Source organism: Rhea pennata, chromosome 1 (genome assembly GCF_028389875.1).
Source record: "Rhea pennata isolate bPtePen1 chromosome 1, bPtePen1.pri, whole genome shotgun sequence".
NCBI classification, from domain to species: domain Eukaryota; kingdom Metazoa; phylum Chordata; class Aves; order Rheiformes; family Rheidae; genus Rhea; species Rhea pennata.
In genome coordinates this window covers 182,738,426-182,760,199 of record NC_084663.1, presented here as the reverse complement: position 1 = coordinate 182,760,199, position 21,774 = coordinate 182,738,426, and the positions used below count along the sequence as shown (strand labels likewise).

The window sequence follows — 21,774 nt, the reverse complement described above, 5'->3', positions numbered from 1 at the left end:
TTTGGTTCAGTGCTCTCAGAGCTATTGTTCCTAGGGCTTTGCAAAATGCTCTCTGCGTTGATTACATCCAGTTCCTATTTCTGAGGTTATCTGCAGCCACAACTGCTATTTGATATTTAAACAAAACAGCTAAAGAGCAAGAGAGTAGCTTCAAAGTAATACTTGCACAGTATACTAGCAAGGGCTGGCAGCTTCAGCAGCTGCTTTTCAAAGCTGCAGCTATTCGGTTGGTGTTGATTCTTCGGGCACAAGTAGGTTGCCTTGTGGATTAAGGAGTTGCCTCAGTACACGCTCTCTTACTCAGATACTTTTAAGGCTTTTCTAAGGGCAAGTGTCAACTATCTTTATTCCTTAGCTGGTCTGCATGAACTTTCATGGGTTGTTTGAACTGCATCTATGTGACACTTTGATTTTACTTTAATTTTGTTTAAAATTGTAGGTGGTTCACATTATTAAAAAAAAAAAGATAGTGGACATCCTTCTGCAGCTACACATGGACATCTGTGTGTGTGTGTGTTTATTCTATCAAACTCCAAGGGGAGATATTTAAAAAGAAATATATAGGTCTGGTAACCTTAGCAGACCTGGTGACCCTGATGCTGTCACTCTGAGCCTTGCACTGTAAGTTCCATTGCTTGCTTTTCCTGTACAGCACCTATTTCAGCCTGGTGCATGAAATCCAGAAGTTGGAGAGAAGGAAGTGGTTGCTCCACAGCTTCCCAGCCAATCCATTTCCATAAGCATTTTTCTTGGCTTCTCTCCCCTATCATGTGACCCAGCAGCTCAAGATTGTGCCCATCAGCTGCCCCTCTGCACTCAAGTGTCAGACATGCTGATACTAGACATGTCAGCTTCTGCATCCTAGCTATATGGTCTTTCTGATGTGACTTGCAAGGAAGCCTCACGGGTTAATATTTAGAATTGTTTTGCTATAGAGACAGTCCAGGAACTGCTGGCTTCTTTCTTTTGAGGAGAAAGCTACAGATAAGGGATTCTGTTTCTTATATTACTAAGCCCACACAGGAGGTGGGAAGAGTTGCGTGCAGCAGGAACTAGCTGCTGGAGGATGCTAAGGAAGAGGCAGCTGATGTGTTCTCAGCTTGATACCAGCTGGGTTACTGGAGTTGCTTTTGCTGGGGGAATCTTTGGAGGTTAGAGAAGGGCCTTCCCCAGAGGACTGAGGTGAGACCTGAGAAGGCTTCTACAAGGGTTACTTCACTCGCCTCGGCTGCTGCATTATGGAAAAGGGGAGCAGAGCTCCCCACGCCATTGGAATATCTGCCTGCACATTGCCCCTAGCTTCAGAATCAGTTAAATCCTGCCCACTTTGGTAAGCTTTAGTTGCAATAACAACAAGAACAGGTTTTTTGAGTGGAAGTTTTGATTATGCTGAGTCTGATCTTGGTGGCCAGTAGAAAAACTCAGGCAAGTAGGATTTCACAGAGCTGTAAAAGTTGGTACCAGTTGGCTGGGACTATAGAAAGGAGGACATTGAAGGATAGATAGTAGGCAACTCTTACAGTCTAACTGAGAATCAAACTTTTAGAAGGGAGAGCATGCACCATGGTCTTGAAAGCAGAAATATTGAAGGTAAGTGTCTTTTCAATCTAAAATGATTTCAACAGGTAGAAATAAGCTAGGAGGAGACAGTTATGTTTATTTTCACTGAGTGTCAAATATGTTAAAGAAAACATGAATGAGCAGTTAAGACTGAAAAAGCAGAGGAAGATTGGCAGGAGAAAACAGTGAAGTGAAGCAGGAAGGTCAGAGAGAACTTTGCAGAGCATGGAGGAGGAGAGAGAAAAATTGTCAGGGACAATGTAGCATGATGGGTTGGAGAAAATAGCCAAATAGCAGAGTGGAAACAAATTTTAAACAATGTTGATTTGGAGGGGGAAGGAGGGAAGTGATGGAGACCCCGGACTGTAAAAAGTAAATGTGGAATAAACCATTCTCAGAAATTACAGGTTCAAAAATAAGCATAGCATTGCAAAATTACCTTTATCTGTAAGGTGCTAAAAATAAAAGTGCAAAGAGAATGAGATACAGCAATACAAATACTGTGGGAACAGTGTAAAAGTAGTTTCCCTTTCTTCCTTTCTTCCATCTTCTGGAAATCATTCACTTCACCAGGAGGGTGGTGTGTGTGTGTGTGTGTTTAAACATAGGTATGTTGCAGGACTGAAGTGCATGTGCTTCAGTCATGTTTCTAAATCACCATTTTCCATTGTCTACTTCGATGATATGGCTGTTTGTCTTCTAAGTTTGTGCTCTCAGCTGTACCTGTATAGAAAGTAATATGGTACCCAGGTCTGTCAGCCTGCAATTGATGGAATCATTGCTAATTTAAACTTTTTCTGTGGGGCAGATTCTGGTCCATTGCTTTACCCTTAGGAGTGCGTAAGCCTGGCAGACAGAGGGAAACCAGTGTATCCTGAAAGTCTGAGAAGATCGTGATGACACTCACCATTACAGTGCAGATGCTTGTGTTTATATAGCTACACACATACGTGGATGGTAGGAGAATTGAGGCCTGATTTATGATTTAATTCAGCTGCGTACCTTGTGAAATCAATGATACTCACGTAGGGTTTGTTGATGCCTGCGATGAGATGTCTCAAAGACAGACCCTTGCTTAAGGAAATATGTTACTGATTTGGGGGGGGGGGTTTGTTATGAGAGCGTTTCCCTTTTTTGGAATCATTAGAAAAATAATTGAATGCTTGTGATGCCAAGTGATCTTTTTTAATAGTAGGAGTATAATCATTTTTAAAAACTCAGAGTGGAAGTATTCTGACCCTGCACTCTTTTCTAATCTGAATAGAACTTTACAGACTCCAACCCAGGTTCCAGTGGTTGTTTCTCCTGGAAATCAGCAGCTGCATACTGTAACACTCCAGACAGTGCCTCTGACTACAGTGATAGCCAGCACAGATCCAGCCTCAGCTACGACGCCCCAAAAGTTTATTTTACAAGCCATTCCGACTTCGCAACCCATGACAGTTCTTAAAGAAAATGTCATGCTACAGTCTCAGAAGCCAGTCTCCCCTTCTTCGTCAATCGTGCTGAGCCCAGCACAAGTTCAGCAGGTTCTCACCAGCAGCGTGCAGACAATTTGCAATGGAACAGTCAACATGGCTTCATCTCCATCCTTCAGTGCCACTACCCCAGTGGTAACTTTTTCTCCTAGCAATTCGCAGATGGTAGCTCATCCGTCAAGCACTGTGATCACTTCAGTTATTAAAGCACCAGAAACTAAGCAGATTGGCGTACAAGGAGCGGTAAAAGAAGACGACAGTGAAGAACTAGATGATACTGAGCAGTCAGAGCAGAGAATCCAGCAGCAACCTTTTGTGATGGTAGTATCCAGTTCAAATGGTTTCCCATCTAACGTGCAAGTGAAACAAGAAAATGAGTCATTGGAACCCAGTTCATATAAATAAATAAATAAATAAATAAAGACCCTGTGGATGATTGTTTTCATAAATGTGATGGGACCTTTTCAGTTATGTATATATGAATTGATTCTGAAGCAGATGTTACAAAGCTACTTAATTTCTGCAGTTAATTGGTAGAATTCATGCTTTAGAACGGGTTTGATTTTCTGTTAATTGCTAAATGTTATCATATAAATCAAATCACATATTACTCATGTTTCAAAATACAAGCATGAAGGAACATGCTTTTTATGCTATGAAGACTTTCTCTTGAGGTTTTTGGCCAAAGTTCCAAACTTCTTACATATTTGTAAGTTTTCAGTCTGTTGCTAATTTACATTGCAATAACATTATTATAAGCTTTTCTGTTTAATCCATACATGTATCACTTAACTTTTGAAGCAACAGTTATTTTTACTTTTGATGGGACATTTTCATTCCATGTGTATGAATTTTTTATGATCAAGTGTATCTATTTCTTACCAGTGAATTACATCAGATTTAGATTTTGAATAATGGACAGTGATAACCAGGTATCCTCTTGTTGCATTTTTTGCAACACACGCTCTCGTGTGTGCAAAATTAAATATACACTCCTATTGAGAGTACACAAAACATTTATTCCAGTAATGGACAATGCCAGGTCTATATTTTATACGAAAACATCAGATATATTTAATTACAGAAACTAATGGCATCACTACAGGTGCAAATGTTTCATGCCATTTTGTGACTTTTAACAATTTTGCTTTCTACTTCAGATTATTTTGTAAGGGGGGAGGGAAATGAAATATATACAATTTATGCAGGTGTTCTGAAATTAGTACTGCTAAGAGTTCTTTTTTGATTGTAAATAATGTACATTCAATGTCACAAGGAAGTTTTTCAGCTAATTTGTTTCCATACAAATTTTTGATAGATGCAAATAAGATCATTATGTTTAGAGGTCTAATGTTATATGTATTCATATTACAGAGTGAATTTGTATTTAAAAGACAAATTTTTAAATGGTGGAAGCCTTTGAACCTTGGGTCCTTGTCTTTTGTATTTTTAATTGGTTTATTATGAAAATAAATCAAATGGAAAAACACTTCTGTATTTACTCTTGAAATGTTTTTATATTAATACAGTGTTTTGATGTTCATTATAAATCTCCAAAATACACCGAAATACAGGACAATATGATTAATCAGTGCAGGCCTGTGGTGGAACATGAGCAAGTGAGCAATTTGTGAATCAGTTCTGAACTCAGACTGGAATGCACCAACGTGCTGTGTGTGTGAGCTTGCGATGGCACTGTACCCCTTCAAGGAGCAATACTGTACATTTTTATAGCTCAAATGAAAGTTGAGCTAAGCCCAGGACTTGGACTTCAACTTCTTCTGTCACTTCTCAGTAAATTATAAACAAACAACCCAAAACTTTAAGTGTAATTCTGGGGGGGTTATTTATCGCAAAGGTCCTTGTAGCTTGTATAACACTACTGTAGGCCCAAACTACTACAGGGCCAAAACCTAGCAATATTACAAGATGTTTCAGGAGAATGTGGATTATAAATGAACATAATGCCTAGTAAAATTAATTGAATGCAAAATTACAAGAAATGCCACTTCCCCTAACTGAATTTATCTAGGAGTTTTATTGATTCTTTCCTAAGGTTAAAATTAAACAGAGTACTACAAAAACTGATGGAAGCAGACTGTGCTAGAGATAGTCTAGTCTAGCTGAATAGAAATAACTCTTAAAAAACTGTACCTAACAAGCAGTTCTCTGCTACAGCTGTCCTGTTTCTTGGTGGTTAAAGCTGCCTTGTTTAGCTGGATGTGTGGCTTTTTCTTTCTTTCTTACTCCCCTGCAATTAGGCTTTGACCTACAAATCCCTGCATCTCACCCCCTTTTCAAAGACTGGCAATACACAAACTGAAGTGACTGATGCTAAGTGACTGGTAGTTGTTTGGCAGCATTCCTTGCATCCAGGGAACTTAAGTACTAGAACTGCACTCTCTGCTTGAGGAGCTCTTGTGTTGCAGAAGTGCAGTCCTAATATTTTTTGTTACTTTTAATGAAAAAAAAACCCACAGAAATAAATACAATGTTGACAATGTTACTAGAAATGGGGATAAGCATTGGAAAAATACATGATACAGTTCTTATCCTGAGGGCTTTATATTTCAAATTGACAAAAAGCACTGGGGAAGGATACCTTTAGGTTGCAAAACAGGGACTTTATCCTGTAATACAAATATTTCATAACACTAAGAAGCCTGAGGAAAACTTAAGTCTTGACTGGTATTACAGTATTTAAGGAGAGGGGTGTTCTGCTCGCATATTTGCTAGAAATAGAGAAAAAAAAATTCACTAAGATTACAACTTTGCAAACAAAACCTCTTGCCATAGATGCAGCTATGCCAATAGAAAAACAATTTTGTCAGTTTAGCTTAGGTCTTTTGGAGAAGTAGTGTAGTCGCAGAAAACCTCCAGCCAGACAGTAACGGCATGTCTTTAACAGAAAACTCTGTTGTGTAACAAACCCTAAATGAAAATCATTCTCCTTCCTCTCCGGACAGCTCTCTGGCTCTTGAGCCTGGGGCGAACTTGATCGGCGACAGAACCGTTAACAGCCCCCACGCCGCCATCTCCCCACGCCTCCCGCGGCGCGGAGGAACGCATGCGCACACCGCGCCGGGCCGCGTCCCCAGCCGCCGCAGGGGAAGGAAGGGGCGAGCAGGGAGGGCTTAAGGGCGCCTCTGACACAACCGGAGCTCCAACTCTGTGACCGGAAGGCGGTTGCGTTTGCCTCGGTAGCAATGGCCGCCTCGCCTCGTCACGAGGCGCGCGGGAGGAGACCGCGGGGCGGGCTAGCCGCGATGCATCCCGCCAGCCTTTGCGCGCGCGCGGCTGCGGCCTTGGGGACTGTTGTGCGGGTGCCTCGGCGACTCGAGAAGTTTCCCGGGGGCGGCGGGCGGCATGGCGGCGGCGGGAGCGGCTGCCCCGCGGTGAGCGCCCCTTCCTGCCCCCCTCCCCTCCGTCCTCTGCCCGCCCCCTCCTGCCTTCTCACCCCCTCGTGTTTCCTCGGCAGGTTCTCGGACGCGGACATCGATCGGGACCCGGGGGCAGCGGCGCAGGTGAGCGGCGGGGGCCGCGCCCGGCGGGAGGGCGGCGCGGCCCCGGGCAGCGGCTCGACGCCTTTGCTCCCCCCCTCTGCCTCTTCCCTCCCTCCGTCCGTCCGTCCTTCGCCGCGAGGAGGGCGCCGGGGCTCCTGCGGCGTCCCCGAGCCGCTTCGGGGAGCGCAGGGCTGGCGGGGGGCTTGCCGTCCGTCTTGGCGTACCCAGATGAAGTGCACCTCGCTGCTCGGCGGCGAGGGAGGGGAGGGGGGCGTTTGGTGGGTGGGGAAGCCGAAGTGCTGGGGGTGAGGCGGCGTGTCATGTCGCTCTTAGGAGTGAGGGGAAATCTAAAGTTTCTTACAGTTGCCCTCTTCGCCAGCTGGTAGTTTGGAGTGTTTTCCCCAGGGAGGAAGGTCTGATTAAGGATGGGTTCGGCACGTTTCTGTCAAAACGTTCATACTGCTTGTGTTGAGAAAGACAGTAAAAAAGAACTTTGTTCCATATAGGCGACTGTATGTAAATAAGCTTAGGTTTTTAAGTACAAAAATCGTAATTGATCTAGTTACTGAAGAAACTTAATCTTTATTAGTTTTTATTCTGCTCTCAGTTTTTCCTTTCCTTTTTATATATGCTACCTGTTAAGTTGGGTCAATGCATTCTCAAATGTGCTTTTTATTTAAAAGGAAAGGTTAAAAAGAAGACAGACATGAAGGATAGATAGGTATTTCTGTATAACATACCCTGGAAGAGGAGAAGATATAACTAGTTACCTCTGCTTGAAGGAAGGAAGTGGATGGGGCATAAGATGAAACTTAATTGTTTCTCATAATGAAATCGCATAGCTAAATTTTAGTTATTCAAGGCTTACACTGTAGCTTGCAAAACTTTTTTGGAAGGTAAATGACATCTAAAATGGGATTGGACATAACCAGATATATTTGGTATGGTAAAAACAAACTTAAGATTTAAAAAATTGAATTTCCAGTTGTAAACAAACCACCTTTGAAAGTGTTGATTTACTGAACTTACTGGAACATGCCTGTAGTCTTTTTCTTGTTTTAGCATAGTTTCTTTGCTTGCCTTGTTCATTTTTCAGTTCTTTTGTATTCAGTGACTTTGTATAAGAAGCTTTTTAACTAGTTTCAAAACAATGTATAGCACATTATATAGACATTATGTGATTTTTACAGTGATACTAGCTGTCACTTGTTTTTTGTGTTTTTTTTTTTTTTTTTTTAATACACATGTTAATAGGCAGATGATATTTGATAATCTCTGAACTGGTAGGTCCCATAATGCAGTGCAGCATCATGATGACTTAGAAGCTTGAATCTAGAAGTTGTATACCATGTTTGCTTGATCTTAGGTGTGGTCTTTAGCTCATATACTAAGCATTTATAATCTGGAGCACAGCACCTGTGCTGTGTAATGCTTCCATACCTGACAGGACATATGTCCAGTCAATATGGCATTCTTGCCCTGTACCCCCAGGACTTTTGATTCCTTTAAATCCTGAAGAGCATGCTTGGGTTTTCTCCACCTGCTGGCTGTAGCTGCGTCCTCAAAGACACTAGCCTGGATCTGATGCAACTAAAATGTCATCATTCCATGTCTAAATGCCCTTTCAGAAGTCTAAATGATAATGCTGTGAACTTCTTCATGGCCTTTTTTGTCATTTTAAGTTGAAAAAGTAGTCTATCATATGGAATAATCATGTCTTCTTTTTGTTTTTTCATTTGTAAAATGCTCTGCAATGTAAGTGGTAATGACTTAGAATAAAATAAGAACTGTATGTTAAAATTTTTAACTCTTGGAACAAAACATTCATTCAGTCTTTCAGTGAAGTGTTTTGCTGTATGAGATGCAGGAATGGTGAGCCTCTTGAATTCAGACACAAGTGATTCAGCAGATTAAACTGCCTTTAATTCATACAAATTCACCTGATTTTGAGGGTCAGATGCTGTACTACATCTATTTGCATAATGTGGCCCCATTCTAATACATCAGTTACCTTGTGTCTTTCCTGTATGGAACACCTTTAACTATATATATTTCTCATCATACAGTGATGACTGCTCTTGAATGGCTTCAGTTCTTAAGAGAGCATTTGTATAAGTAGAGCAAGTACTGCTTTTTGTTATGGCTCTCTACTACCTTCCACTTCTTCAGAGATGCCCAAGATTTCAGATCTGCACGCTTTAATTGTGTGGAGATTTGAATATTTCCACACTGATGTGAACTAACACTGCTGACAAAAGAAGCTGCTTTGGTCACTTAATTCCTTGTTGACATAAGCACTTGTTTGACAGCAAATGAACTAGAACAAGACACCCACCTATCTAAATTAGAACTAAGCTAGGCTCTTCTACTCTTCCTCCTTTCTATAGCTCAGTGGAACTGTGTTTTGGCAGCTGTACTGAATTAACATTTATGTATGTTTAAAACCTGTATCTTAGCCTCCTTTGTGCTTGCTTGCTTCTGAGTAGAAATCCAGGCAACTTGGAAAGTACAGTTATTGTACTATAGTGATGTACAGTAGTGGTTTTGGAAGATTTACCACCTTCTAGCAACCTTCTTGAGTACTGGGAGAACTGGAGCTGAACGCTCTTTCCAGGGGTGTGTGTTGAGCCATTGTAATTTCATTCTGTTGTGCAGAATGTAAGAAACTTTTTCTCATGCAGAGTATGTTTTAATTACTTCAATTTGTCACCCTGTCATTCCACTAAGAAAGGGCTACTTGATGCTTGTTTCCGTTATTCAACAATATTTCCTGCAATTGCTGTGCTGTATAGGTCTTTCATTCTCCTACTTTTCTTCCTCAGCACGCTTCAAAACAATCTCCCGTGTTCAGCAGTCTCATACAATGTGTTCATCGTGTGTTATGGTATGTTATCACCGCACAAGCGTTTTGACATTCCTCATGTTGATTTCCAAATCCTTAGCACCCCAGTGCTTTCTCATACTCTGTAGACCTGTGTACAGATGTGCTGAAAATTGTAGGCAGCTCTTTGGAATATAGAGGATCAGCTACATGCTAGACTTTGTGGTTAAGGTATTTGAAAAACCTATTTCCTTCTCACTAAGGAATAGGTGTATTCTAAGATACTGCTTTTTTTTTTTTTTTTTTTTAATCTGTCTTTACAGGAACTGACAACAGCCTTGGAAAAGAGTCCAGATGATGCTGATTATTATTGTCAACGAGCTTATGCTTATATTCTTCTACAGAATTATGCTGGTAACAACTTTAAAGTGATAATCCCCTTACAAGTGTATTATGAAACAATTTTTACAGAAGATGTGTTAGATCTGCAATTAATACAGTAATAATAAATTTACCTATAACTTAATTGACAGTTATTATAGCTAGAGTATACTTTTGTAGCTTTCTTCATCTTTATTTGCTTTGTATCTGCAGAACTACCAATGAATTTGTTGTTCTGCAGTCCTAGATTTCCACTTGATTTTTAGCACAAGGCTGTCTGGGCAGCTAATTTTTAGTAGACTTCTCAGGTAGATTTAAAACTCTGTGTCGTAATCGTCTTCCAGCTTTGTGTGGTCTCTTGGTAGAGACTGAATTCTGTTATGGAAGGAATGTGATAACTGAATAATGCTTGGGAAAAAGATTAATTTAATACTAAAGCTTTGGTCTAATTGTTATTTCCATTATGAAAGTGATTTACCAATCAGATCTAAGTAGAGGATTTGAATAAATGAAAGTTACTTCATCTTTCACAAAGCTGCATAGATGAATGAAAGGATCATCCATATCAGTTGTGGCTAAATTTAATCCAAGCAGTGTAATTTGTGTGGGAGCTAAGAAAACTAACATACTTCACTTCAAAAATGTTGATTGGAAAAAGACTCAGACAACTTACTCCTTTTTATAACACATTAATGTTTTTGATCTGTAAACTGACTTTCCACAGATGCTGTTGCAGATGCAAAGAAGTCTTTAGAACTCAACCCCAATAATGCTATAGCTTTTCTCAGGAAAGGGTATGTATCTTGTATTGTGCTTTGAGAATAATGTAGTGATTTCTAGGGCAATACTCGTATTTGAATTACAGCTCTATACAAGGTTTTTGCAACACAATGAATGGATATATTTGATGCTGTACTACTTGTAACACATCTGTTGTGAAGCTGTGTGGGCTTTTTTAAGAAAAATTTCTTTTAGGATTTCACCTTGAGTTTGGGCTTGTTATCTTAACCTCTCAGCTGCTTCAAAAGCGGAGTTCTCAGACAATTCATGGTCTGAAGTTTGTAACTGTAACCAATGTAGTATATAAACTGAGAATGTTATCTTCAGAATGTGGATTAGATTGAAATGTTGTTACTGATTCTGTGTATTTTTCTTTATTCATATCAGGTTAGGTGAATATCATATGAAGAACTACACGTCTGCTTTAGAGTCTTTCAGAGAGGGGCAGAAGTTGGACAGTAAGTATTAAAAGTACTTAAGTGCACAGTACTCATTTACTAAGAAGAGAAAAATTCCTATTGTGTTAGCTGAAAGGAAAGACCAAGGTGCTTTTTGTGTTTTTTGTTTGTTTCTTTGTTTTTTTAAACTGAGGAATGAATGAATAGATGCCTCACTTGAGATATTTGGAAGAGGTCTGGCTTTTGGGAAGTTCAGTGCAATTACTATGTGATAGTATAAAGGAATTTAAAAATGTGTGTCAAAATTGCAAGCAACGAGTAAAAAATTATGATGTTTTGCTTAATAAAATCAGGATTTTAAAAAATAAATGGTGACAATGGTATAGCGGTAAGTATCACAGGAAAGTTACCAAACAGAATAGGTTTGTAGCTGGCATTTCTTAGTTGCTACACCCTTTGGTGGACTCTTATAAAGGGCATGCAACTTATATGCATTTGAACCGACAAAATGATTTCTTGCTATTTACAAAATAGCTTTTTACTTTTTTTGTTAATTATGCTTAATTACAGAAGCTTTTTATTTAAGTACTGTCCTTGTGCATGTTCTAGTTTGAGGAGTATTACAGCTTTTTGACAACCTGACTGAGAACTAGGAAAGAAATTACTCAATACAGAAAGCTTTGATAGGAGGAAGGTACAGGGAAGCACAGAATGAAGTAATTGCAAAATGGTTGTAAGTCTCCCTTCTCTTCCTTCTCATCTACCCTTGAAATAAAATCGTGACTTCCTTCTTTCCTGTCTCTTTCCAGCAGTGGAAAGAAATGGTAAGAATACCTTGAAAGTTACACAGAACAAAGTGCACTGATCTGATAAGGATTGTCAGAGTCTAAGATCTTTCTAGTACATTATTTTGTCTGTGACAATCGCTGAGACCTGAAACTTCAACAAAAATGTAATTTTATTGCCTCTGCCAAATAAGTGATCTGCTCCTTTGGACTAGAACTGTGGTTCCATGGGAGCATAAGCTAATTTAAGTGCTTGCTGCCAAGTGATGCCCTCCCACACCTTTGCTTGTTTAATCCTTTCTTTCAGTACATTAAGTCTGCAGAAGATTACTTTTCTTCCCTCCTTCCCCTCCCCCCCCGAAATTACTGTGCTGAAGTAGCCCACTGAAGGTCTGACTGCTGAAGCCAGCAGAAGTGAAGTAGCGGGACAGAGGTGAGGTGGAGGGTGGAATTGCACCAACTGGGATTTTTAAGCTTAGGCTGCTGTGGAAGAAGCACTAGTGTGTGTGTAAGAAATTTTGAAGTCCTTTCAGTTTGATAGGTAGTCTTTATTTCCAGTTGTTCGTGTATTATAAATATAAATGCATCTTTGGGATCTAGCCAAGTTCACTATTTAGTATCTTCCTGTGAAAGGAAGTGATACCTTCCAGTGATTTCTGTGGCTTTCTTTGCTTGGAAGGTTGCTTTTCATACATCTCAAACTTGTGGCCCCTGAATTTAATTATAAGACTACTCACTTTGGTCTTGTGTTAGTGGCTGACAAGGCCAAAAATTCTGTTTTTCATATTCTTGCCACCCCAAGCAAACACTACTGATTTTGAGTTTTTTGAGTGTGGTTTTTACCACCTTTCTAGTTTGTTGGTTGGAGTTGTTCTTCCAAAATGCACGAACACCAGCCAGTGTTGCTTTGTTTTCATTCTATTGAACCTCAGGAGAACACTAAGTTGTAGATGTCTTGGTAGACAAATCAGTGGATATCAAACTCCTTTGAGTGATATTTAGCTAATTTAGAATCACTAAAATATAACCCTTTTATTTGCCTTCGTTTTGCCATTTACCCAGTTGAAGCATTTCTGAAGTTTCCTAGTCTTTCCTGATTATTTTACCATCAAAAGCTTGTTTCTATTGTGCTTCTTGCATCTCATTACAAAATTTTATGACCTACTGTGAGACTAGGATGGAGGTTGTCTTTAAAATACAAACTGTTAGTTGATTCTTATCCTTGTATTATCTAATTGACTCACAAATTTATGCCAGTAACAGAATTTCTTTTTGCAGTTCTTTGGAATGTTTGATGGATCCCAAGTAAGAGAATTGTGAGCGTGAGAATTTTTGGCAAAACAGTTAACTTCCAGTTAAATGCAGCTAGTGCAAAATTAACAAAGCACAATAGGAGAATTAGCCACATCATCACAAAGCGGGTTGTACAAGGAGAAGATTTTTGCTATTGCTGCCTGGTAGTGAGTTCTTGTGGTGGGGATTTTTTTGCTGGTGAGGCTGGTTTCTGTGCTTCACAAGGGGGCACAAGTAAAATCATAGAATCAGTGAGGTTGGAAGGGACCTCTGGAGATCATCTAGTCCAACCTCCCTGCTCAAGCAGGGTCATCTAGAGCATGTTAGACAGGGTTGCATCCAGGCGGGCCTTGAAGATCTCCAGAGAAGGAGACTCGGCAACCTGGTCCAGTGCTCCGTCACTCTCACAGGCAAGAAATTCCCTGTCATGTTCAGGTGGAACTTCTGTGGTTCAAGCACACTGACATGTTTCTGTTCCTTATTGATATAAGGTCTGTTTCAGACTCAGTGTGGTCTGCTGTTTTTCACCATGTTATATGGGTTTTGGATAATTATACTGGAGAAGTTGTCTTGCTTTTGGCTGTGACCACCTAATGAATTTTGTGAAGTTGGAAAGTACCAACTTTTTGAAGAAACATTGTTACTAGGTGCTCTTTTATATTCTAAAAGTTAGTAGAGATTTAGTAAATGAAGATAGGCCTTCTAAACTGGAAAGATTAATAAAGTTTAGTCCTTTGGAGGAACAATGCAATTATAGAGTCATTTTTCTCTCAATTTATAAAATATGCTGGGAGGCAGTGGTTGGGAGTGATCTTTTTGGAGAATAGGGCAGATACTTGTAATAGAAAGGTTTGTCTTGTGTAACAGCCTTACTATAGGCCGTACTTGAATGATGAACATTCTTGCTGCTGAAAGTCTGAAGCTGGGTCGTTGTAAACCTGACTTAGTTTCTTTGCTTAGGTTCGTGATTATATTCCGTTTCATTTCCTTTTTTATCTGATAAACTTTCCTTCCAGTTTCAACACCTTTTGGGGTTATATGGGGAATAAATCTTAAAATTACAGAATAATTTAGGTTGCAAGGCAGCTTTAGAGCTCATCTGATCCTATGACCTGGCCAAAAGCAGTGTTAACTTTGAAGTTGCGTAAGTTTGCTCAGGGCCTTTTAGAGTTGATTTCTAAATGTTTCCAAGGATGAAGATTCCAGGGCTTCTCTGGGCATTGCACTCCAGTGTTTGAGTAGTTCTTTTGTAAACAATTTTTTTCATTATCTGATCAGAACTTCTTTTGTGTATTGTATACTCTTCCTTACTTTTCCCTGTATGCTTCTGAGGAGGGTCTGACTCTGTTGTTTCTGTAACAACAACTTAAGTAGTTGAAGGCAACCATTAGATTCCCTCTCTGCTTCCCCCAGCAGAACATTCTAACAGTCAGTTTTGGAGAATTCTTTGTGAAAATAGGTATTGTCTTTTCAGGATTTGCTAAGATAATGGAAAAAATTGTTACTAGTGATTATATTGTAATGTCAGGACAATCATATTCTTACTTGCATTTTTCTCTCAAATGCTGTTAGTAAAAGATATTACATAACATTTATGTAACTTACAATATAAGGAGCTTCTAGAATGATCAGTACAGATGGCAAAAGATGAGGGAAGGGAAAAATAGAACTGAGGGGTGGAGTAGCAATTTTAAAACCTAAGGCATACCTTAAAATTTATGAGCGCTTTATATTTGAGGAGGTCAAGATTAACAGTTTGCAGAACCCCAGTGGAGCTGCATGGGGAGTAGTGGGCATGCAGGCAGGGTACTGTTTTTTTTTTTTTTTCCCAAATGTCATCTTCAAGCATTCTGCTAGGAGGTTGGCTGTAATTTCTCTGTATTTTTTTTTATATATATAAAAAAGCCACGATATTACTAACTTGAAGCTTTTTCTGGGAATTTTACTGAAAGGATTAGATAATCACTCTTACTGTTATGCTACTACCTTTTTAGCTGTTTCATTTAATTAATTTCTATCTGGGAAGTTAGCATGTTGCTTCTATCAAGGTTTTACTAAACTATGTGATTTTTCACTCACAGCGTGAAGCTGGCACCTATGTATTTCTAATATCCTTGAAGCCTTAGATGTGCATACAAACTGTGTGTGAAACCACCAGGAGAAAATATTTGGTACTTGTGAAAACTTTCACAATTTTGGATTGACCTTGGAACAGACTAGCTCTTCTGATACTTTTCTAGATAGGAAATATGTGGCTGAATGTTTGGAAAAAAAGAATTTAAACAATAATGGAAATACAGCTAAAATAGTACTACTTGCTTTTAGAACAGTTATAGTGATTAAGCAAACTGGAAACTGATAAGTAGATTTGGGTCAGTTCAGGCCTAATTTAATGTTCTGCAAATTAGTCTAGGTTAATTAAATACAAGGGAGTTAAATAGAGTTGTGTAAAAGTGCTTACAGCTTAACTGAAGTGATCAAGGTTACCAGAAGGTATTAGGAAATAGTACCATGATTTAATTAATTGGTGCAGATTTGGGCTGAACTTGTTCCAATTGGTAGTTCTGATGAATTATCCTTTGTGCAATACATGTGGTGCTTGAAGAGTTTTAATATTACTTTATTTGGTCTCTTCTAGATGTAGATCATACCTTTACTGTTTGGATTAAAAGATGTGAGGAAACACTAAATGGTAAGAAAAAGAAGCAATTTATTTGATATGCCCTGTGCTTTGAAACTGTTTCATGTTTTGAAGGACTTATGGCTTACCTCTTATTTAGAACAAAGGAAGTTTAAAAATGCATTCTTCTGTTTAGCTTTCATTTCTCTGACAGTGTGCATCCTGAACTCTTCTCAACTTTAATTTTGAAGGAAATTATTATTTTGTTTTTAATATAATTAGCCATGACAGAAAAGTACATACTTAATTCTGATTGTCTGAAGTGTAATTTTAATTTGCTTTCATATATTAATGCTAACTGTTTTTTTAACAACTGTGGAACCGTGTTTGTTTACTAAAAGCTGGAGTTCTCAACATCAAAATAAGCTTTCAGGTCTTATAAAATGTAAATTTGGAAAGAGCGGTGGAAATTTGGGATTTTACTTCAGTTCTGTTTAGAGATTGCCTTAGTCAGGTGCTAATTGCTGCTCTGGTGTAGTATTTTAGTAGTCGTATGTTCATATGGGTGATTGTCCTTTCATGAATATTACTACAAATTGACATCCCTGGTAGTGAACTTACCCACAGTGCTTCAACTGCTTGTGGATTTTAATAGCAGATTTTTATTTCCCTCTGCCTGTTGTGACTCCCTCGTTTCCACCCCCAGCCTTGTGATATGCATTGGAGAATATGACAGTAGAAATATTACATGTTCATATCAACCTACTGACTGAAAACCAAGCAGAGAAGAATCATTTTATCCTTTAGCTTATATGTTCTTAGCTTATATAACATAATTTTCACTGGAATTCTTTGTTTGGAAAAGTACGATAAGTGATTGGCAGGTACAGTCTTCTTTGCAACAAGTTACCTTGGTTGAGAACTTTGTCTGCCATCTCAAGGAAAAAGGATATAAAACACCTGTTTTGCTAATGTTGCAGTTACTTTTTTGTAGTCTTTTGTCTGGTTTAACTAAGTTACCCAGTTCTGTCTTGCATATTCATTCCTCTATTTTCAAGAGATTTTCTTGATTCTCCATTGGATATTCCAGCAAAAAAACTCAAAACCTGATTTCTTAATTACATCTTCAAATTCTTCTGTCAATATAATTTTTGTCACTTGTTAGCAGAAATACTTTAGAAAAAGTGTTTAAAAGAAGAAATACAGAGCTATAGTTTTAAAATTTAGTATCGGGATATAAGGTCATATGAATGACTTTAACTCTGCCCAGGTGACAGCTCATTCCTCTACCTTGTTTGCCAGCAGGAGACAAAACTGATGAGAATTGTCCTAGTAGAAGGAATGGATGATAAACCTAATAGATTTATAGGAAATGATTTTTTTAAAAAAAACTTTTCATGTTTGATGTGACCTTACTTTGAGGTGGATTGAGAACTGGCTGAAAGGCAGAGCTCAGAGGGTCGTCATCAGTGGCACAGAGTCCAGTTGGAGGCCTGTGGCTAGTGGCATTCCCCAGGGCTCAGGGCTGGGTCCCATCCTGTTCAACCTATTCTATCAGTGACTTGGATGAGGGGACAGAGTGCCTCCTCAGCAAGTTTGCTGATGATCCCAAGCTGGGAGGAGTGGCTGATACAGCTGAGAGCTGTGCTGCCATTCAGAGAGACCTGGACAGGCTGGAGAGCTGGGCAGAGAGGAACCTCCTGAGGTTCAACAAGGGCAAGTGCAGAGTCCTTAGAGTCATCTAGGGAGAAATAACCCTAGGCACCAGTACAGGCTGGGGACTGACCTGATGGAGAGCAGCTCTGCAGAAAAGGACCTGGGAGTGCTGGTGGATGACAAGTTGACTGTGAGCCAGCAATGTGCCCTTTTGGCCAAGAAGGCCAATGGTCTCCTGGGGTGTATTAAGAAGAGTGTTGGCATCAGGTGGAGGGAGGTGATCCTGCCCCTCTATTCAGCCCTGGTGAGGCCTGATCTCGAGTACTGCATGCAGTTCTGGGCTCCCCAGTATGAGACATGGAGCTTCTGGAGAGAGTCCAGCGTAGGGCTACAAGGATGATCAGAGGGCTGGAGCACCTGCCCTATGAGGAACGGCTGCGAGAGCTGGGCCTCTTCAGCCTGGGGAAGAGAAGACTGAGGGGGGATCTGATCAATGTGTATAAGTACCTGAAGGGAGGGTGTCAAGGGGACGGGGACAAACTCTTTTCAGTTGTCCCGTGTGACAGGACAAGAGGCAATGGGCAGAAATTGAAGCACAGGAAGTTCCGCCTGAGCGTGATGGGGAATTTCTTGCCTGTGAGAGTGACGGAGCACTGGCACAGGTTGCCCAGAGAGGCTGCGGAGTCTCCTTCTCTGGAGATCTTCAAGGCCTGCCTGGATGCAACCCTGTCTACCATGCTCTAGGTGACCCTGCTTGAGCAGGGAGGTTGGACTAGGTGATCTCCAGAGGTCCCTTCCGACCTTACCGATTCTATGATACTTTCATTAAAACAAAACAAACAAAAATACCCACAGAGACTCACCTTTTCCTCCCTTCCCCTTTCTTATAGGTTTCTAGTAAGCAAAGGAAAGTGTAATGGAAAATTTCGTTTTGTTTTCTCTTAACTGGAATGTGCTTTGTATTATAGCTGTTTATTTTCACAAGTTGCTGGTTGAAATGGATAGCATGAAGAAAGTCTGATAAAGTTAGGGGATGATAAAAGCAAAAGGCTGGAGGTACAACTGGCTAGCTGTTACAGAGCAGGTCAGCTGTTGCTAACTACATATTGAGACTGGGGTAAATTTAAAATATTTGGAGTAATGGAATAAAACTAGAATAAATGTCATTTAAGCTTAATATGTTTTTCTGAAAGTGTAACTTCTATTCTTGCAGCAGTATCGCAGACTGAAATGGTAAGCTGTTTTCCTTACTATATTTCCCTTTTTTTTTGTTATTGAGCTAGAGCTTAATACTCTTAGACTTCAGTGGCTTTTTACATCTTGCAGACTTAATTTTTATCTACTACATGAATTTTTTAAGATTTTAATTTTTTTCTAAACGTTTCCTTTCTAACTTTTAGATGAGCAATATAGCTACTGTGTGTCTTTCAGGTATACTTACCTAGGAAAAAATGAGCTGAAGCTCAACTCTACCATTTATAAAATGTCTGACCATATTATAAATGATGTTAAATAAGTGCTTTGTCAGTTATTGACACTTTTTTATTCTCATCTTGAATAAATGACTAGGAGGCTAGTGAGGAACTTTATCTTTGTTTGCAAGTTAATACACATATGTGAATGAAGAAAAGGGCAACAGAATATACGAAAATGTTCTGTCTTTGAAATGTGCTTCATGATATTTCTCACTTACGTTGTTACTTTCTTTCCAATATAATATACTTCAACCAGAATATACAACAGCAACCTTTGCCATCAAAGATCAAGTAAGTTGAGTTTAGCTTTATTGTGAAAATTAAGGTAATGTATAACTCTTCTTTCCTGATTCAGGCATTGGAGAGGCAAGAGAGCAACTACTGTAGTACTACAGCCCTTTTCTTTTAATCTTCAGAAAGTAGTAGTTTCCTAAATGAAATGTTTCTTAAACAGTGTTATTACTTTCATTCAGATTGATTTGTACTCTCAAGAGAATGCTCCACTGGGAGAGTAGGGAATGGAATAAGCATTCTGGCTTCTAATTCTTATGCTGAGCTTAATTCAAAGACTTGACCATATACTTGGAGTAGGTAATGTTTGGAGATATTTTTTAAGATCCTTAACTAAAAAGTGCTTTTTATTGTTTACAGAAGGCAATCAATATTATGAGTTGGATTAGAAAATAACCTAGTTCTGATATGCTTCTTGATAAAAATGATTGTGTTCTTTAACTACTTACCTTGTCAAGTCTGCAAGTGCTTTGTTAGAGAAGGGGAAAGAAATCTAATTTTGTGTATCTTCTTTTCTCTCCAAATTACACAGTGTAATATTCCAGCTTCTGTTTTCTTTTGTGTTTTGTTTTTTTTTTTTTGTTTGTTTTTGCATCATCTTGCAGTCAGTTTTTCTTTCTCTTTAAGGTATGACTGGTACCAAACAGAATCTCAAGTAATTGTGACTATCATGATCAAGAATGCACAGAAGGATGCTGTCAGTGTACAGTTCTCGGAGAAAGAGGTGATTCAGGTTGATTCATTGATATACATCCCTGGATTTCATAGGATGTAATTATCAAAACAATGAGAAGACTGTTTGTCAGAATAGCGTGAAAAAATAGTGCAAGAGATCTTCCATCTAAGTATTTGTATGTATGTATGCTGCCATAGCAGGGTCCATAGGATACATGCAAACTGTAACTTCTGTATAAATCCTGACATGCATGCTGCGAAAGGAACATTTGTTTTCTAGCTGTCTGGGTATTTGGAAAGGTTTGGCGAGGGAAGTGATCTGAACTTAAAATGTTTGAGCATACATGCACCCAGAGCATGAATGGACAGAGACAAGGTATTTTAAAGAACAGTTATGCATAAATAATGTATTTTGCTTTAGGACAACTACAGAAGAAGAATTAATGTTGGTGGGTGGGTTTTTCTTCCTTCTGGTGTCACTAAAACTGATGTTGTCAGCCAAATATATATTTCAAATAAGCACTGTAATCTCTTTATTGTAATACCATATGCAATAGCAGTGAAACTCGTGTTTAATTTAGCTGTGAATATTGAGAAGCTGGGCTCTTATTCTCAACTAAATTGGTGCTAAACAGCCGAATACTTATATAATTGTCTGCTTTAAATTGTTAAAATTGTGTGAGCACTTGCCATATAGTTTGCATGTATTAGAGGGGAAGTTGCAAATTGTTTTCATATTCCATTATTCATGCGTTGACACTTTATTTGCTTTAGAATTCTTTCTCTAAAGAACGCAGATCAAGTTGACAAGATAATAGGCTTTTTGAGTACTTGCTGGCTAAGAATTGAAATCTCCTATTCATTTTGTAGTGTACTTTAGAAACACCTTGTTTAATAATGCAGTAAGAAGTGGTTTTGTCTTAAATTCTCTGATGCCTGATTTTGAAAGTGTCCTAGTGAAGGACACTTTTAATTTGTGATTAAGTGATTAATTTAATCACTTAATTTTGGTGCCAAATTACAATCCTTTATCTCAAAATGGAAAATTCTGCTAAAGTGACCAGAGACATGTTTTCAACTGTTAACAGATGAATGCATCAGTGAGACTTCCATCAGGTGAAGACTACAACTTAAAGCTTGTTCTTCTTCACTCTATAGTGCCAGAGCAAAGTACATTTAAAGTGCTTTCAACAAAGGTAAGCTTTTAAAGTATAAATTATTTCTTTGACCATTTTCTGATGATGAAAATGTTTCTGCTGTATTGTCTTGTCTCGTGGTGACAGCCATAGTATCTTGCTTTTCATATAGAATTGTTTTTCCTTTTTAGCCTTTTTTCCTTTTCCTTTACTTCTGATACATCTTGAAATTACCGTTGCTTCTGTGAAGCATCTTGCATGCTCCTGAGCACTGTTAAAATAAATCAGAATCACAGAATGATTGAGGTTGGAAGGGGCCTCTGGGGATCATCTAATCCAGCTCCCCTGCTCAAGTAGGGTTACACTGCATAGGATTGTGTCCAGGTGGGTTTTGAAAGTCTCCAGAGAAAGAGACTCCATAACCTCTCTGGGCAACCTGTTCCAGCGCTCTATCACTCTCACAGTAAAGTCTTTTCTTATTTTCAGATGCTTCCTTTATTTCGGTTTGTGCCTGTTGCCTCTTGTCCTGTTGCTTGGCACCACTGAAAAGAGTCTGGCCCCATCCTCTTGACACCCTTCCTTCAGATATTTATAGACATTGATAAGATCCTGTTTTAATCTTCTCTTCTTCAGGTTAAACAGGCTCAGCTCTCGCAACCTTTCCTAATAGCAGAGCTGCTTCAGTCCTCTGATAGCCCTTTACTGGACTCTCTCCAGTAGTTCCATGTCTCTCTTGTACTGGAAGCCCAGAATTGGACACACTACTCAAGATGTAGCCTCACCAGGGCTGAGTAGAGGGGCAGGATCACCTCCCTCCACCTGCTGATGACACTTCCTAAGGCACCCAAGGACACTGTTGGCCTTCTTGTCTACAAGGGCACATGGGTGGCTCATGGTCACTTTTTTGTCCATCAGGACTCCC

At 39.2% G+C, this 21,774-nt stretch overlaps 2 protein-coding genes across 9 annotated transcripts in view; both read left to right on the top strand.

Annotated features, from left to right (window-relative positions):
- Nucleotides 1-4,487, top strand: part of ELF1 (E74 like ETS transcription factor 1) — a 92,977-nt gene extending 88,490 nt beyond the window's left edge. For all 7 annotated transcript variants that reach the window (XM_062566932.1, XM_062566926.1, XM_062566931.1 and 4 more), the window contains one exon: nt 2,825-4,487. In XM_062566932.1, coding sequence (XP_062422916.1) covers nt 2,825-3,443 — 619 coding nt within the window. In that variant the 3' untranslated portion in view covers nt 3,444-4,487. The remainder of the gene's footprint in view (nt 1-2,824) is intronic.
- Nucleotides 4,488-6,330: 1,843 nt separating this feature from the next.
- Nucleotides 6,331-21,774, top strand: part of SUGT1 (SGT1 homolog, MIS12 kinetochore complex assembly cochaperone) — a 37,156-nt gene continuing 21,712 nt past the window's right edge. Inside the window, exons 1-10 of one of the 2 annotated variants that reach the window (XM_062566925.1) lie at nt 6,331-6,433; nt 6,517-6,562; nt 9,686-9,776; nt 10,468-10,537; nt 10,911-10,981; nt 15,638-15,691; nt 18,492-18,508; nt 19,007-19,041; nt 19,669-19,765; nt 20,805-20,912. In XM_062566925.1, coding sequence (XP_062422909.1) covers nt 6,405-6,433; nt 6,517-6,562; nt 9,686-9,776; nt 10,468-10,537; nt 10,911-10,981; nt 15,638-15,691; nt 18,492-18,508; nt 19,007-19,041; nt 19,669-19,765; nt 20,805-20,912 — 618 coding nt within the window. In that variant the 5' untranslated portion in view covers nt 6,331-6,404. Of the gene's footprint in view, nt 6,434-6,516; nt 6,563-9,685; nt 9,777-10,467; nt 10,538-10,910; nt 10,982-15,637; nt 15,692-18,488; nt 18,509-19,006; nt 19,042-19,668; nt 19,766-20,804; nt 20,913-21,774 lie in introns of both variants that reach the window. The other variant, XM_062566923.1, reaches the window with a different exon arrangement.